Source organism: Leptinotarsa decemlineata, unplaced genomic scaffold (assembly GCF_025532065.1).
Source record: "Leptinotarsa decemlineata unplaced genomic scaffold, Ldec_3_MD MMD2_tig00026307_RagTag_RagTag, whole genome shotgun sequence".
Taxonomy (NCBI): Eukaryota; Metazoa; Arthropoda; class Insecta; order Coleoptera; family Chrysomelidae; genus Leptinotarsa; species Leptinotarsa decemlineata.
In genome coordinates this window covers 11,895,743-11,914,098 of record NW_027412681.1, presented here as the reverse complement: position 1 = coordinate 11,914,098, position 18,356 = coordinate 11,895,743, and the positions used below count along the sequence as shown (strand labels likewise).

General features: G+C 34.9%; 1 protein-coding gene across 1 annotated transcript; it reads right to left on the bottom strand.

The window, feature by feature from the left end:
- Positions 1–8,638: 8,638 nt before the first annotated feature.
- Positions 8,639–9,994, bottom strand: mRpL52 (mitochondrial ribosomal protein L52). The gene is made up of 2 exons (XM_023168934.2): positions 9,807–9,994; positions 8,639–9,748 (listed from the first exon to the last, which is right to left on the bottom strand). The coding sequence occupies exons 1-2, from the start codon at positions 9,841–9,843 to the stop codon at positions 9,399–9,401; spliced, it is 387 nt and encodes a 128-aa protein (XP_023024702.1). The 5' UTR covers positions 9,844–9,994; the 3' UTR covers positions 8,639–9,398.
- Between the last annotated feature and the right edge of the window lie 8,362 nt (positions 9,995–18,356).

Sequence of the window (18,356 nt, the reverse complement as noted above, 5' to 3'; positions counted from 1 at the left end):
CGCTCTCGATAAATCGAATCCACTCATGAAATATGAACACTTTCATTAGCAGAAAATAGAAAAGACACGCCACCAAGCACGATTTCGAGATTAGATTCTGAGAAGAATATACAGGACGAGGAATGAATAGGGTTTCACGTCAACTTCACAACAGATAGGGGAAGGTACGGTAAATCCGGGTATATAACGTTTGATGGCTTTTGGAAACTTTGATTATGGGCGCATCTATATACAGGGTGTTCCTTAAACACATGCTAATATTTAAGGAGGTAATTCTTAGACCCATTTTAAGAAAAAAACTTCTTATGGACTTATGTCCTAAACGCCTTAACTTTTGAGATACAGGGTGGCAAAGTTTTCAAAAATAATCAGTTTTTTAATAATAACTGAGATAATTTTGTAGACATCTTTGGCATATTTGGTACATATGTTCCATGCCTCAAGGCGCATTTTCTGATGTACACAAATTTGTATTTTTTCAAACAGTGGCATCCCTACGGGTTTCGCATTGAATATTTTTGGGGAAAAAGTACTACGCCAATGCTTTCTTTTCAAAATAAAATCATTTTTGAAATCCTCATTTATTTTTGAGAAAATTTGATATCCTAGTATTTCTTTGTCCGACGCATGATTTTCACTCAAAAAAATAAAAATCGACAGAAAGCAAATTAAGAAATTAGATCAATTCTAAAATGAATGAGAATCTGAAAATTGCTTCATAACGCATTAACAATTCCCTAATAATATTTGAAAACATAATCTGCAAAAAAATAAATTTTTCACAAAAACGAGTTTTATTTTATTTTGTGATAGTAAGTCTAAACGAATAGCACAAATTTGTTAATTAGTAATAATACCAAAACTGATTATAAAAATTGTTGGAAGTGGCCACCTGCACTTAGTATGCATGCTTCCACCCTTCTACGCATGGAATTACGCACCCGTTCAAATATTCCCGGCGTATTTCGTATAGTTTCACACGAGGCAACTATTCGCTCTCTTAAATCTTCTAAAGTATTAACGGGAGTTTTATACACAAGAGTTTTAAGGTGACCCCATAAAAAAAATCTAAACTGTTGAGATCGGGGGATCTTGCTGGCCATTGCTGAGGTTCTCCGCGACCTATCCAACGATTAGGATAAACTATATTTAAATGGTTTCGGACAATTACACTGAAATGAGCAGGGGCGCCATCGTGCATCGTGCAGGAATCGAATATGGTACATTCGATTCCTTAACGCAAGTGGCACATCTTCCAATAAACCAGGTAAGTTTCTTCGAGAAAGTGTAAATAAAAACGACCATCAAGGCGTCCTGGTAGAAAATATGGGCCTATTGGATGATCACCTATAATTCCTGCCCATACATTAACCGAAAATTGGTGTTGGAAATGGGTTTCGGTTATTGCATGGGGATTTTCTTCAGCCCACACATGATTGTTATGGAAATTTTGAATGGCATTCCGAGAAAAATTTGCTTCGTCTGTGAACAAAATTTGTGTCTCAAACTGCGGATTTAGTGCAATACTTTGTAGATACCACTGACTGAAGTTCACACGCTGTGGAAAATCTCTGGGGAGTAATGCCTGCACTCTTGAAATATGGTATGGGTATAACAAAAAATCAACCAAAATACACCAAACAATTTGATGACAAATATCCAGAGTTCTAGCGATCTTCCTCGTACTCGTCTCAGGATGTTCCTCAATTTCTTGCAGCACCGCTTCCTCAATTTCAGGAGTTCTTACTACACGAGGTCTACCTTCTGGAGTCCCTTTCTTGAAACTACCAGTTTCCCCAAGTCGACGATGAATATTTGAAAAGGTTCGGCTATCTGGTAAGGCACGATTAGGATATCTTTCCTGATAAATGCGCCTGGTTTCTGTTGCATTACCATCGGCAAGGCCATATACGTAATGCATTTGCGCCATTTCCGCATTCGTATAATTTACCATATTTACTGATATTCAGAAAAACAGCGGACTACCAAAATAACTTCAATAACACTTCAAAATCAATCAAAACGCGCTGTGACAGTTTTTAACACCAACACCTTACTTTAAACCAACATCAATATTAGCTACTGACGTTTGTACATACAGAGAATTCGTTTTTTATTGCTATGGTGGGTACGCTGTTTTTTCTGCTTTCAATCTTTAAAAGAAATCACATATCGACAAACTCCATTTTTCCAAGAGGTGCAGTAAATAAATTCTGCTACACGTCATTTATTCCAGGATAACTAAATTTATGTTTTCAAAAATCATTAAGCGGTACTGCGTTATGACGTAATTTTAATTGAGAACAGTGCATCTGACAACAAACAAATACCTTTTAGATCCTCAATTATTTTTCAACACATCTGATCTCTTAGTTTGCTTTCAGTCGATGCACGATACCGCATCAGATTTTTAAGGAATTTATCCTTAAGTAAAGCGATTTTTAATTATTTGAGCGAAAACCATGCGTCGGACAAAGAAAACCCATCAAATCAAATGTGCTCAAAAATGTATGGAGATTTTAAAAATAATTTTTAATTCAAGATAAAGCAGTGGCGTAGTATTTTTTTCGCCAAAAATATACATTTCAAAACTCGCCACTGGCAGAGAAAATTAAGAAAATTGTACATCAGAAAATGCGCCTTGAGGCATGGAACATATGTACCAAATATGTCAAAGATGTCTACAAAATTATCTCAGTTATTATTAAAAAACTGATTATTTTTGAAAACTTTGCCACCCTGTATCTCAAAAGTTAAGGCGTTTAGGACATACGTCCATAGGACGTTTTTTCCTTAAAATGGGTCTAAGAATTACCTCCTTAAATATTAGCATGTATTTAAGGAACACCCTGTATAAAATTATAATGTCTTAAGTGTTGAAGTTTTTCTTTCAATAATTTCTGAGCCGGTTCCACCACAGCAGGAAATGTTTTTATAGCACAAAAGCGAAATCTGAGGTGCACTTCTGAGGCACTTTTTAATGAGTACGGCGTTTTAACTTTAACATCAGTTTATATTTTTGAACTATGTATGTATGTGTTCAAAAATAAATCAAAATTTACAACACATCTAAACTTCACCAACATGATACTAGAACCAAGAACCATTTTCACTTGCCATTAGCTAGATTCAAAGTAACATCATGTGGACCAGAATACATAGGTCCAAAGATATATAATCACCTTCCAGATTATTTAAAAGCCTTGAATAGTTTTTCTCTGTTCAAAAAATCATTAAAAAAATATTTATTAGAAAAATGTTTTCATGCTTCACAGGAAGTCTTTGATACTGCGTAGTCATCTTAGTTTTAGAGCATGAGCCTGTCTTCCTCTTTTCTTTTCTTTTTTTTTATTTGTATTGTATTGACACTTCCTACACAATTTTATTGTCCTACTGGAAATGAAGAATTATTATTATTATTATTATTCACTGCTGATGATAATTCTCTTCTCACATCCCATAATATCGAGGCCATAAGCTTTCCATTCGATTGTTGTGCTTTCGGGTGCTTTGGACGAGGTTCAACAGTTACTCTCCACTCAGATGACGATCTTTTTGATTCCGGAGTGAAGTGATGAATCCATGTTTCATCCATTGTCACATATCAACGCAAAAATTCCGGTTTGTTATGTTTAAACATGGCCAAACACTGCTGAAAACCATCATATTTTTTGTCAACAGTGAGCTCGCGGAAACCCACTTTGAACAGAGCTTTCTCGTAGTCAAATGCTCATGCAATGTGAAGCCAACACGTTCTTTTGATATCTGTACAATGTCAGCTAACTCACGCAACTTCACTTTTCGATCATTCAAAACGATTGTGTGAATTTTTTCTAGTGTTACAATCTAATTTGGACGTTCACTGCATTCTGCATCGTCGGTGTCTCTACGACCACCTTTGAAGTCAGCAAACTAAAGTTTAATTGTTGTTTTTGATGCAGCGGAGTCCTTATAACACTTTTCAAGTCATTGCTTGGCTTGAACGGTATTGTTTTCATCAAATAGCAGTATAAATTTGAAACACGAAATTATTTTTGATCCATTGTTTCGAAAATAACGAAAGTAGTGTCACTCTTAGCAAAATAACTCACACACTCATGAGTAGAATACCTATAATGCAATTTCAACAGCTTCCTTTTGAAGGTTAGTACTATCTGCAATAAGACTAGCGCCATCTATGAGTTAGGATAGAAACTTTTCAGCCTATGTATATCCATCAAAACTTAGAAATAATCCAATTTTTGTTGTCATATTAGCCAAGAAAGAAGTTCAAGAGGTGTATTTGACAGATGCCATTGTGTAGAAACAGCGGAAACAGATAGAAACTTGAACAAGAATCATTTCCAATTATGTTTATTTTTATGAAATGATGCCGCTATATGGACATTTGATTTTTAGCCAATCAATACAACTGAATTGTTTAAATAAGTTGATCAGTTAGTGTGAAATGAGGTAATTATTCTTAGAAATACCTACAACATAATAACCGGCACAAAAATTAACACGAGAATGCAGATACCAGCTATAACATATACAATAAAAATATGAGCAAACAGATGTGCTGATTGGCAACATCAATAATTCCATAATTTGACAAGCTTGGGAATGTCGCTAATAGCTGATACGTCCGTGTTGGTAGTACCTACCTACATGCTTTATTTTTAATTCTTGTTCCTCTAACCATAACCACCTCAATCAAGACGCTTCGTTTGAAACTCAACTTTGTTCATCCAACCGGAGAAGAAAAGTGTAAAGATTTGTTTATCTATGAATTGCTCGGGAAATAAGTGGGAGAACGAATTGGTAATGAACTTGGATGAGCTACAAGCACGCCGAGACCGTGAATATTTAAGTGCAGAAAATTGTTTCGAAATCGTACCCGATAGTTATTGGCGCCATTAGGTGAAAAAAGGACGATGATTCAATAACTGTGGGAGAGTATTTGAAAGATTATATGTAAGGTCAGTTGACACAACAGGTTCAGAGGAATAGGTACTCGTAGGGTGGGCCAATGAAAACAAAACCTATTTAACCATTGAATTTTGTTTCGTGAAAAAACTATATCAATGATGTTTTCTCTTTCCAATGCTTCATACTATTTTTAAATTTGATGTAGTGCGTATCAAGAAATCATGTTATAAGTTAATCGGTAAGTCAACATTGAGAAAAATTATAAAACCAGAACCAAAAAAACGAAGCATTCCTGATCCAACACCAGGCAGTAGAAGCGATGACATCTCTTACGAAAACTTCATCTATAAAATTATAACAGAAGAATATCTACGAATATTAACGATAAACAGGATCTCAAGTGCAGTAATATCAAAGCCAAGATTCGATATCGACCACCGAACGAGATTCGTTCTTTATCTTTCACTGAAAAGTAACTTCGATTTTCTTTGATACTTGTGATCGATTCCATAGAGAGCGTCTTCGTTAGGAAATATATCAACACCTTTTCTTAATCAGCACTTTATTCGTGGTTCAATCTAGCACCACTGATAAGATTTATGGAAGGTTGATACTTCGTTTTTGGTTCAACAAGTTTTCAAGCTGGTATCTTTTTGCTTCCATGCAGAAGCATAGTTTGTGTTCAGTCATTTTGAACGTGAATCATTTAGAGATTTGAATTTTCTGGAGTGAAAACTATTTAAAATTGATCTGAAATATTTTGAACTCTTTCTCGTTTCCGGTTATAGTTGAAATTGACAACTTTCTCTGAAATGGAACACCCTGTATCATTATAGTCATTTGGAACGCCATGTAGCGGCGGGTGTTAGAATATCCCTGCCGAGTAAGATGTCACCTATGGAGGTAAGGGTTCTTCTAAATGACTCCACATCTTGAGAAGTGTGTATATGTGCCAAAAAAATGTATGACAACTCTCAGCACTTTAACGAAACCTCTAAGATATCGGACACTCTCCCACCGAGATAATCCTTTCAGGGTAATACGGGGCTGTGCCTAGATGGAGTTTTTTTCCCTAGCTACTCGGATCCTCCATGAACCATGAAGTCACCAAGGAATCCGACCCTGAGTCTACAGAGGAGATAGAGGTCTCAACTAAACTTCCTATAACATTAGAATAAGACCAAGAGCTTCTCAGTAGTCAAACTTTTGATCCTGTTAACAAGATAGGCGAACTTATCGCCTCCTCTGGATCTGTCTTTCATCAAATTATTGAGCAACAGAAACATAACTTGAGAGAGAAAACAAATTTCCCCAGAGCAAGTCAACAAACTTATGCTCAAATGATTCATCCAATCTCGAGAAAAAAATAAGATACTCAGCTTCGTTACTTGATCGAGTTTGAATAGATGTGATCCACAAGCATCTGTGGTGGGTTACAGTGGGAAAGATCAAAAGTATAATTTTTTGCTAATTACAAAATATTTATCAACCAAATAATTCTCTCAAACTTAATGTTAAGATCATCATTAATTGGATCTCCGTGCCAAAAACTTTTCACATATTTGCATCAAATTTTGGTAAAGGAAACAATTTTGCTGTAATACTTCACACTTGACAGAGAAATGAAAAATTCAAAACCGACCAAAGACAAAGTATTATTGATACAAAACAAGATAGTTGTTTCGACCCACCACGAATGTACCGCTAGACTCAACAGTACTTTAAGGACAAGCCTGACTAATACTGTAATTGAAACTGGTATGAAAGACAGAGAATGAATCTCATTCGACAGTAGATTTCAAAGCTTGATTCTATAACAGACCGCTTCGAAAAGCCTCTTTTATCACCAATATTCGTAAATTGATTTATTTGTCGATATCATAGATGGCGTCTACGTAAGGAAATGCCAGCGCCTCTAGTTAGTTTATCTATGTTCATAGAAATTTTTACAATTTGTAAAATCTAAGTTACAATTAAAATGATCGAAAATTAAAAATGAGTTCAAGAATAAATACTGCCATGGAAATGTGGCTACACCTAGTTGAAATTATCGATATACATTTTTAGAACATATTAACAATGGGCACACAATTAAATTTACTTCTAGATTGACAAGTGATAAAGAACCACTTATCAGGAATGTTGTAAAGAAATCATTACATGAATGGAATAACTACAGGGTAGGAATTGGCAACTGCCTTTCAGAAAACCACTACCTCATTGGCTAATACCATAATGAATTTAGCATTATTTCTCACATATATTTGTACAAAATTCCTCACAGAAAAATTTCGTGTAGATTCTTCTTATTGCCAGTAGCATGACCACATAGAAACTAATGAAGTGCATTCTGCCTACTTTTCCTCAAACAGTCATTGAGGAAACAGGTCTGTGATCACAGGACAATGAGAACCAACTGCAAAAAATTTCTCTGAGGAAACTAGCATTAATGTATGCCGGATATAATCCAATTTCCATCTACATGCATCTGCAAAATCTACAATTCAGAATGCAAATATACGTTTTCAAAAATTAAGAATAAAACTTCCTTTGTTTTTATACCACTTTTATTTGTAACAAATGTTACTTCAGTTTCGTCCTATAGGGACATATTTGTTTGAAAATATCATAGGACAAAAATTAGATACAAATACAAGTGGTATAAAAACAAAGGAAGTTTTATTTTTCACTTTTCATGATGATCTCCTACCACCTTGTTACACATCTATCAATTTATTGGAAGTATATGTTTGTCTCCTCATAGAAGGACTGTTTTAATTTCTGTTTGGTATAATATGTAACTTAAAGGACTTTTCATAATGAACTGGGTAGAAATACACTAATAAGTCTTGGCCTATGAGTTCACAAGGCCTAAACTACAAGACTTTTTCTTACTCATAAAGGATAGGAATTATCTTAATGTCAATATAGTAATGCAAGCAAAAACTCTCTAGTTGCGAAATTAAATGAAAAATAAGTATTTCTAAACAACAGTAAAATAGCCCCATTTATATTTGACAACTAATCATTGAGTTATAACTTATAATCCAATGTGTTCCTGAAATGTATGCTGTGGTGGAGCCTCTGAATTACCTACTGACCCCAACTTAAGACTTATAGCTAGTTTTGAGTACTTTCTTTTTCATGTCTAACACTGTTCATCATAAATATAGTTTCCCATTCATGTAACCATAAAAATAACATGTTTCTGATGCACTGGCACTTTTTTTCAGTAACCAATTCCTTATTGTGTTTGAACCCTCTCAAATATTTTCAATCTATAAACAGCAGAATATTGGTGTCTGCTGAATTTGAAATTTTCCTTCACTGAAATATTAGTGAAACATTGACACGTCATAATATTCATATGAATGGAACTGATCGATACTTGATGAAAATCCATATCATATACTTACTAATACAGATTACTGTATTACCTCATCAGTACTGCTTGAGAAAACTATCGTATAAGAAAATATGTGTAAACCTTTTACAATGAAAATTATAGCAAACTGTAATACTGAGTTATAATTTGCACTATTCAAAACAGATAGTCTTATTTTTTTTTCAACATGCTCAAGTTGATAATAGTGATAGTATTATGTTATACTTTAGCGAGGGACAACATAAAAACTGAATACACTATTACAGTAGTTACCATGCAATATAAGAAAATTATCCTGTTAAAAATGATATTGAAGTGGAAAATATAAAAATACAGTCGAGCTCAGAGCCATAACAATAATAATATAATTGGAAGTAGACAGTGGACATGAGAAACTGATAGATAAGATGGAATAAGTGGAACAAACTATATAGAGTGCTAAAGTATACCTAGAATTCAAATCTATTGAGAAATGTCCTGTTCTTCAAGTCACATCATAGAATATATGGCAAATATGTATATCAGACAATAGTAGTTGATGACAAAGCACAAAAACAAGTTATTCGTCATTCAACATCTGACAACATTTTTGCATTGGTGTCATCATTGGTGCTAAGCTGAACCACGAATGCATCGTTGGACTCACACGAACCATGCAATCGATAAAAGACTCAATTCATGAATATAATAAATGAGGCATTGGAAAGTCAAGCTTCAATATTGACCACCGATTGAGATTCCTCCTCTGTCTCTCCCTGCATTGTCATCGCCTCTGAAACACTGCAATACAGATGAGTCCTATATAACAAACTGAAGCAGTTTTGTGTCATGGGTACATTATTTAGAACTTTAGTTTCATCTAGTTGTTTCGCAATGAAAGCTATAGATACAGAAAGTTTTGTCTCATTCGGTGGTCAATGTCGAAGCTTGGTTTCACAATGAACTCCCTCTGGGACTTACAGTTCATATGCATAGACTGAGCCTTCTGTCAATCCCACAAGCAAAATAACTGTATGAACCAATTGTATATTGCCTATGCTACTCAATCAATATGTAATGGACTCATTTTAATATCTACAATTGAACCATTTGATGCATTCACTTATTTTGATTTTAATAACTTCGAACCCTTAGGTTTCAATTTGGCATCTATAATTCGCTTCTTCCGATTCTCTTCTTCCGCTTGTAACTTGGCATGTCGTTCTACAGCAAAATCTATTTCTCCAGAAAGTGATATTATTTGGTCCCGCAATTCACGTTGGTGCTCCATCCTCTTTTTTTGCCTCACACCATAGGGTGTTATTCGTCCATCCTTAAATGAATAATCAGGTCTATTCACCAACTCATTATGGCTTTGTGGATTCATCGGAAGTCCTCGCTCTTTTCTCCATTTCTGAATGAGAGGTAATACAGTGGTAGTTTTTATACACCTCACCTGCATGAAAGAAATACCTATAATAATGATATGTTCATTTATTACTTGCAAGACAGCAGTCTCAGAACAACTTACTGGTGTTCAACATGGTACATAGCCTTTGCGAAATCATTATAGTTGATAAATAGTATCCAGTATAATTTCCAATAAAACTTCAATTCCTATCAGGTTACTTTAAATTAATCGAAAATAACACTTCGGAAATATGAGGTTATATCACAGCATATGCCAGTATACTTTATACTTTGGTTATGTTCTATTTTTCTCATAGACGGTACAACTTATGGTATGGACTCAACTGTAGTAGGAGGCCGAATGACGACTGCATCGTTAGAAAAGGATGGAATACTCCATATTACTTTGCCCTCGCAGTCTCTCTATTAATCTATATACAAAGGTATACAGCTGTGGGTATACTCCTTAAGTTATCGATTGGAAAAGAGACGGGTCCGCCGGTCCATTTCGTGATCCATATGTTGAAAAGTCTATGACTTCTTTCGCTCTGCGCCACAGGAAGTAGAGGCACAGAACAAGTAGAAGTCAGAATACATATTCTATGTTGGGTAACACCCTCAGAGTAATCAGCCAAAAGGGAAGGAGAGCTGGACTCCAAGCCTGAATAACACGAAGATGACCTTCCGCCACCCTCAGAGTAATTTGATACTCTGAGGTAACATCTCTGATATAGCTTTTACGACAAAAAATATTCAACAAAAAGAACTAGTTAGGGACTGAAACAGTGAAATTAATTTCTGTAATAGTTGTAAATCACGAAATAACTTAATTTCGAAGACGGACAGGCCGTTTCCATAATAAATTAAACTGAGGAAAGTATCTACCAGAAAGCACCAGGGATATATTATGTTTTTGATAGATCTCAAAATCGTGTATTTCAATTTGGAGTTTTGAGAATATTATAAAATTGTATTTGTGATTTCAAACAATTTTCACGACTGAGTTAATTTTGTTGATGAAATCTAAATATGAGATCTATTCGCCTGAATAGGAGTAGTATAGTAAAAGTACTATAGCTTCGACATCGCTTCACCATAAAAATTTCAACTTATTGGTGAATGAGATATATTGAAATTTAATAAAGCAACAATTTACAGCAGAAAAAATTATATTGTATACGCAAACGTCGTTTTCATCCGAAAATTGGGGATGAAATGATAAGTAATGCAAATAATTACATAAATCATCTCATTTACATGAACCCACCATGAAATTCTTTCAAGTAACGATTAGACACGTTGAAAGGATAGCTCAATTCTTCATGTGTTCTTATTTCCACAGCAAATCATAGATATATATTATTGAACAAATTGAGTTTGAATGTAATCAAAATGTCTTTTACGGCAATTGGATGTTTGAGGATGCGTCGCAATTATGCTCCAGAAACTAGTTCATCTAGTTCCAATGGAGAGAAGAAGGCAACTTTAAAAATCATAATCGTAAATACCGAAAACTTGAATCACACATTATTGATTATGGGAATGTATTTCATCGTTATTCAGATAAAGAATTCAAAAGTCATTTCAGGTACATGATTTTTTATCACATATTACACTGTAAATTTCAAAATATCTAATTGCAAAGTTAGATTATACCCTGAATTTGTGCTACACTCAAATTTATTTCATTATGCTCTGTTTCTGTTCTGTTTAAAATCTGTTTTTTCGTCAATCAGCTGTCGTCCACTTCGGTTGTGAGCTTGCCGTGAGCGAAAATAATGACGTCATGAATGACGTTTTCGAAGGGACCACAATGACTGCGGTCATTATGTGGAACGGTTATAGTAGCATTTTGATCCTTGTGAGCCCTTAGTGGAACGCACAAACAGTAAATCGACAATTGTGAGACCCGACGTCAATATTCTTGCATATAAATGCAGAATATACTTACTATGTTTATTCCCGAAAATAGTTCTGTGTAAAATGATATTGAAATAATTTATTGCCTTATACAGTGACCGCCATATTTTTTAATCATTCTCAAAAATAATATTCTTCATAAAAGTTTCGTTTATGGATAGTTTTTTTTATAAACATCAAAGTAATTTTCTTCATTTTTATAGTATACGAGGAAGTCGAAAAACATAAATTACATTCAAGAATGGAGTACGGTTTTATTTGAAGATGTCAAAAGTTTTAACGAAAACATATTATTTGCAGATACAAATCTCACTCTGATTTGCATCTGGAGCTACATACATTGGGAAAAAAATTGGATGGTGTAGATATTGTTATCAACTGGATTTTCTACAACAATTCGTTGAAATTATTAGTTTTTTAAAAATCTCTTTAAATAGCTCTATTGAATATATTATGAAATTTGTTATTTTCTTGGTACAAAGTGAAGACAACATAAACAAAATATCTTTCACGAAATTTCACTGTAGTCAAATCGACCAATATTTTTTTCAGGCAAATCGAGAATCAAAACCATTTCCATATAATGCATGCATGCTTTCTCTAGGTATTCGATCAGAAACAGGTATTCATATAAACTAATATTCAAATCTATAAACAGTTTCGGATATTCATTTGGAATTGTTAAGCCTATAGAGAAATATTGGAAAAATGCATTATTGTTTTTTTAATACGCAAAAATTGAACTGATTATTGCTATTAAGTGACAAATGCTCCTAATAGTCTTGGTATAATTTCAAGAAAAATATATGTATGAATTTGAAAACCTAGAAAGTTTATTTCTTATCTAAAAAAATTTTTAAGAGAAATGTTTTGAAGAATATGTTTATGTCTAACGGTTCCCCTTGTGAACGAAGGATTTTACCCTCAGAATATTTGACGGGAAGTTTGTATGGTGTATTGTCTAATAAGTGACAACTTCTTGATGATTTACTCAGCAAACACACTTGTTACATTTACGTAAATATGACATAAAATTAACGGAACATGTTTATGTAATACATTTATGTAAATACTTCATTACATTTCTGAAATACTTTCACCCTATATTTATATAAATAATTTATGTGAATATGTCATAGCTGATACGTAAAAACTCAATATTGTATATTAGGTTTCACTTAACTCCTAGTAAAGTTGTTACTTCAATATTACATTCGCTGTTTTTTTTCAGGTTGTAACATCCAGACGCACTTGACTGTTTGACAGATGAGAATCTCTCTGAGTTTTCGAGTTATGTGTTGGTATATGTGGAGTTCTGTGGGAGAGGCTAGAGTTTTTAAGACATTCTCATCACGTGATACGTTGAGATTTGTGTTTTTGTTGATGAGTATTTTTTACAAAGAAAAAACTCTGGAGGCAGAATTTGATCTGGAAGTTTTGGTTTTCGAAGAATGCTTTTTCCAGTTAATGATTCCGAATTTTTTTGCGAGCGAGTGTTATATTTGTTTATATTTACTCACTGAAATTATATAAAATATATGTAAAATAATGACATTAATGTTACATAAAAATCAGGTTGTAATTGTGGCGGACTTTTCGCCAGTTATATAACACATATTATCAGTTATGTAACATTCATGTCAATTTTACATTATTGTGTTTGCTGGGTACATTCTTCTTAAAAGGAAGAAATTGATGAAAAATTAAATCATAATGGAAATCACAGATATGTTCATGATTTGGTGGCACATTTTTGAAACTAGATCAGTGAAAAAGAAAATATACAATACACGAGTACTTGTTATGCACTGTTTGGAACCTTTGATGTAGTGATGAATAAATATTACTGGAGACCTATCCAAACCAAACCAGAAAAATCAGTAGTCGCCCATTATGTTTTGCAACAAAACTATTTAATTGAGATTAGTTACACAAGTTAACAACAACAGGCATTTTGATGCCTATGAGACCGTAGAAATAAGTCAACATATCAATATGAATAACGATGGTGGACCAATACTTAATAGTTTACTATGTAGCTTGTTGAAATAATATTTTCAGTTATCAGATTTATCCGACTTGTAGATAAGGCAACATTGTTGAATTATTTGTAAGACAATTAAGACGCAGGTATCTAGTAGAGGTATCTATGGTATAAATAAGGACAACATTGTATGTAGATTTAGTTTATTCTTCCTCTTGAAGACGATCAGTTGGTGATTGAAACACGTGTCGAGATGTTAAAAATAACGATTTGGTATTGGGTTACAACTCCAGTAATATTCAATACACGAGTAATGAATGAGGCCATCATCCCCTTACCAACAGTAGAACAAAAGATGATTTTGGATACTGAAAATCAAAACGTCGTGAAGTAGCTTGACTCCTTCTATTCTTTTCAGTTTTTTCGATTCCCATCATATTTTCTCCTGATTTTCAATATGTGGTCAATTTAAAAAAAATCATTGTATCACAATAATTAGATATTTAATTTCCTTTCAAATTAGCTTACCTACTTACATTATACATTTGAATTTCATATCTGTTGGCCATTTTTTCTGATTCGTTCGAATATTTCAGTCCTGGTATTTTCAATATTTCATCCTCCTCCTTCTCATAATTTTCGAATCTAAAAAATCCCTAATATAAATATTTTCTCCTGAAAATAGTTGTATTTAATCTACACATGAAAAATAACATTTTTATACATCAAAAGTGGGTTTCAATCCTCGGACTCTCGTTGGGATTGTCTACACTGCTTGGCGTGCCCTTAAGCTAACCCGTTGAAGTTTTCCGGTGATTCGTCGAAGCAATGCACGTCTTAATACGGTATTTTTGCGAATGTACCCGGAGTCTGGAGTTCCCACGCTGCCCAGGTTAGAACACGTGCATGGCAGCCTTCTATAATCGAGAATGTGAAAAATGATGGTTATTGCTGAATGACTACGCTACACATATCATAGCAGGAAAGTTGCTCAGAACGGTGAGATGATCATTAACATATCGGATCTTAGATGTGCATGACGATAGTTTTATTTTCTAATCATAATCAAGATCGAAAAGATAAGTTTACCGTGGGTGTTTTTTACATAATGCAGGTAGGAAGCGACGTATCGCCTCCTCATAGGCAGGATATCTGAAGGGTCTGTTTCACACCAAACTCTTGAGCCTAAAAGGTGATTCACCCAAACCAGAGGCAAAAAAAAATGCATGATTGAATCTTATCTATCGTCATGTATAGCTAAAAAACAGAACGTAGGAATCTTGCACCTTGAACATCTGAAAACCTCATTGCAGACCAATCAAATTCCTTCAATACGTCAATATAGTTGCCGTAGAGATTTCCAGATGATGGTTCAAAGGTTCAACTCATCCAGAGCTGCACATTCCGGTCTGAATGGCTACATATTAGGTTTGTTCTGGTTCTGACATCCGAAACTGTTTGGAAACTGCGCAAGACATGATGCGTACAAAGAATCTCAAACAGTCCGAAATATTCTCGGACACTTGGTTAAACCAGAACTCATTTTGAGGAGACTACTGTGCCACCTATCGTATATATGAAGAGATGAAGACGAGAAAATACTGTTGATCATGTCCATTTTGTTATGTAGCGTATCCTTTTCCCTGTAGTCAGTTCAAACGTTACCTAACCTCAATTATCAATCATTCAAGCCAAATGAAAAACATCCTCGAAAATTGCCCAAACAACTTTCGACATAAATGCCCATAAGCAACGGGAACAGTTTTCAACAGTTCAATTTCGAGAGCAAGTACGATTCGGGACGGTTCAAGACAGTTTAGGATCATTTCGCAGTCGAAACCAGTACAGAGGATTCATCAATCCGAACTTATCCTTTTTGAACCAGAACGCTCTATATCAATTTCTCATGTTCCTGATAACCTAGAACCTGAATATAGTAGAACCAGAACAAACCTATTATTTGAGAAGTTCAGAAGAGTGTTTCCTGGCTGATGGGTGAGGGTGGCTACCTGAAATGTGTCTCATTCCAAGCTACACATTTGGGTTGCTCAGACTGGCAACTGATCAATCTTCACTAAAATGAGAAAAAATTTACCATGGTACAAGCAATTCAGGCACTAGTAGGTAGGTAGGTCTAAAGTGAGTGGGTCTATTCGACCCTCCACCGCCCCCATAAGGGTTTATTGTGGCTCACACCTATTCACACTCGGCCAAATAAACCCAGCTTCTTAACGAAGCCGATTAGTTTGTATGGTGAGTGGTCTTTCAGGTCAGATGGTGAGAGTACGGATCTGCCGAACTCAAAGAACCTGATTCGGTCCCCAGCGGGGCAGGCACAAAGTATATGATCTGCAGTTTCATCATTTTCCAGACAGAGGCATCACACACTGTCTTCCGACAGTCCAAGTCTCTGCATGTGATGATTCAAATGACAGTGACCTGTAAGAAGGCCTGTTAGACATCGTAGTTCATCCCTACTGTAGTCCAACAAATGTTTGGAATCAAGCTTCGAAGGGTGAATACACGCCTTGGAGTGAGCAAATCCTGGAAGATTCTGCCAGAAGTCCATAACTCTTCTTGTCATCCAGGTGTTAAGTGTTCGTTTGGCAAAGCACAAAGCGATGCCAATGACAGGTTCTGGTCCAATGAAGCAGCTTGCAGCACCCTCCTTTGCAAGATAGTCAGCAGCTTTATTGCCTGGCCATACTGGCTGGAATCCAGCCAAAGACAATCTGTTTAGTCTTCCTATCGAGGAGAATCTTTTTTGTCAGTTTGCTACCAATATAAACGTTGCTCGGTGGAAGCCAAGAGCTTTCAACGCCGCTTGACTGTCCGAGAATATTTTTATTGACTTGTGAGTGAGGTTGGATTTATCCAATCTCTCCGCACACAATTCAATAGCGTAAATTTCCGCTTGAAATACAGTCGCATAAGTTCCAAGGCAGATAGATAACTCTGTCTTGGGTATGCGACTGAAAACACCTGCACCGGAACCGGAAGGTGTTTTTGATCCATCTGTGAACCAACAACTATCTGCTCTTAATATTTCCTTCTCCCGCAGGATCCAGTCCTCTCTACTCAGGCACTAGCAACAGAGCACATACACTGCTTGCACCGTCGCGGACCCGATCAGGTTTTCAGCATTTGGCAGAGGCCAATTCTTACCAGCTAGATCATAAACCAAATGAAGTTATCGGCTTCGTCAAGAAACTGCATACCTATATTTCATCGAATTCGATTACCTATGTGTGAGCCACAATAAACCTCGCGGGTTGCATTTGAGGATCGAAACGACTCACTTTAAAACTATTTCAGAATATTTGTGACTTTGAGCATGACAAATTCAAAAGTCATATTCTTTTTCAGCGGTATCACAAACTATAACTGAATAATTTTTTTCTGTAGTATACGTTGAAGAAACGTTTGATTTTTGTGTTGAAAATGATGGATGGCATCAAAAAGACGTTCCAAAATAAGTTTCTTGTGAAAACGTTAAAATAACCTAATTTGTATTTACGCCCCAGTAAGGACATGCGAATATGATGGGAATATTGAGTTTAGTGAACAGCATCAAGTTATCATTTGAAAGCCAAAACCTTTCTTTCTCAAAAACTAATCTCTCAAATAACTTACGTCACCACTCCGCACATTTATATATTTACATTTTCTTATGGGAAGTTCCGATGGACTTAATCTGAAAAATCAACTCCACTGCGCCATAACCTATCATCTACGTATTTCGAAGAACACTAAACAACCTAGACCACAGACCACAGACCTTTACCTGACAGATAAATGCGAAAAATTCTTCTTTTCCGGAGAATGAGGGAGGTACCTATACCTATATCATTAACTTTAATCAAGAAATATTTGTTGTATTTTTATGATTATTATTATTTGTATAAAATTTCTTGAATAGAAATAATACCTACGTAGATATTTTATCAGCTCACAGGAGATGGTGTCATAAAATGTGTAAAATGATCTCATGAAACAGTGTTTTTTAGAATGATTTCGTGTTGACGATTAACGTATCCATTCAAATAAAAAATACATTAATCACAAAAATCACGGTTGACGGCCCGACGCGTTACTTTTGTCGAAATCATCTTCGTTCAATTCATGAATCATTTTCATTTTGTAACGGTAGAATTTGTGTCGATGAAGAATTCTGAAAACGGTTATTACTCACAAGTTAGTTGAAGACTACTTATTTTCCATCAAAACAACGTGACTGGAAACTGCAACATTAATTGATGTTTTCGTTATTGACTATTTCAAAACGGTCACGTTGTCAGTCAATAACGTTACCAGTTTCCACAAATTCCTACAATTCTAATATACAGGGTGTAACATAAGTACGTTAAAATATTCAAGTGACGTATATTTCTGTGTCCGGAAATGTTTCGTTTCAGAGATACAGGGTATTGAAATTAATTTTTTTCTTCGTTTTTTAAAAATAACTTCTTAATTCAAAAAACAAGTTATTTGCGCGAAATTTGTTACCCAGGGCTTTTTCGACGTGGGAAATCATAATTGCCCTAACTTTTTTGACAGTAAACTTTTAGTACTTTTCATGAAGAAAACCTAATTCCCACACCTTTTCCAAGTAAAAAAGATAAAAGTTTTCAACAACGATGGAGGTTTTCGAGATATTTACAATTTTCTATATCGATGCATATTACTTAGCTCCTAGGACGCCAAGTGAAGTTGTTGAGAACATCACAAAAACCAAGTAGGGGAAAGTCGTGTAAGTTGACGAAGTGG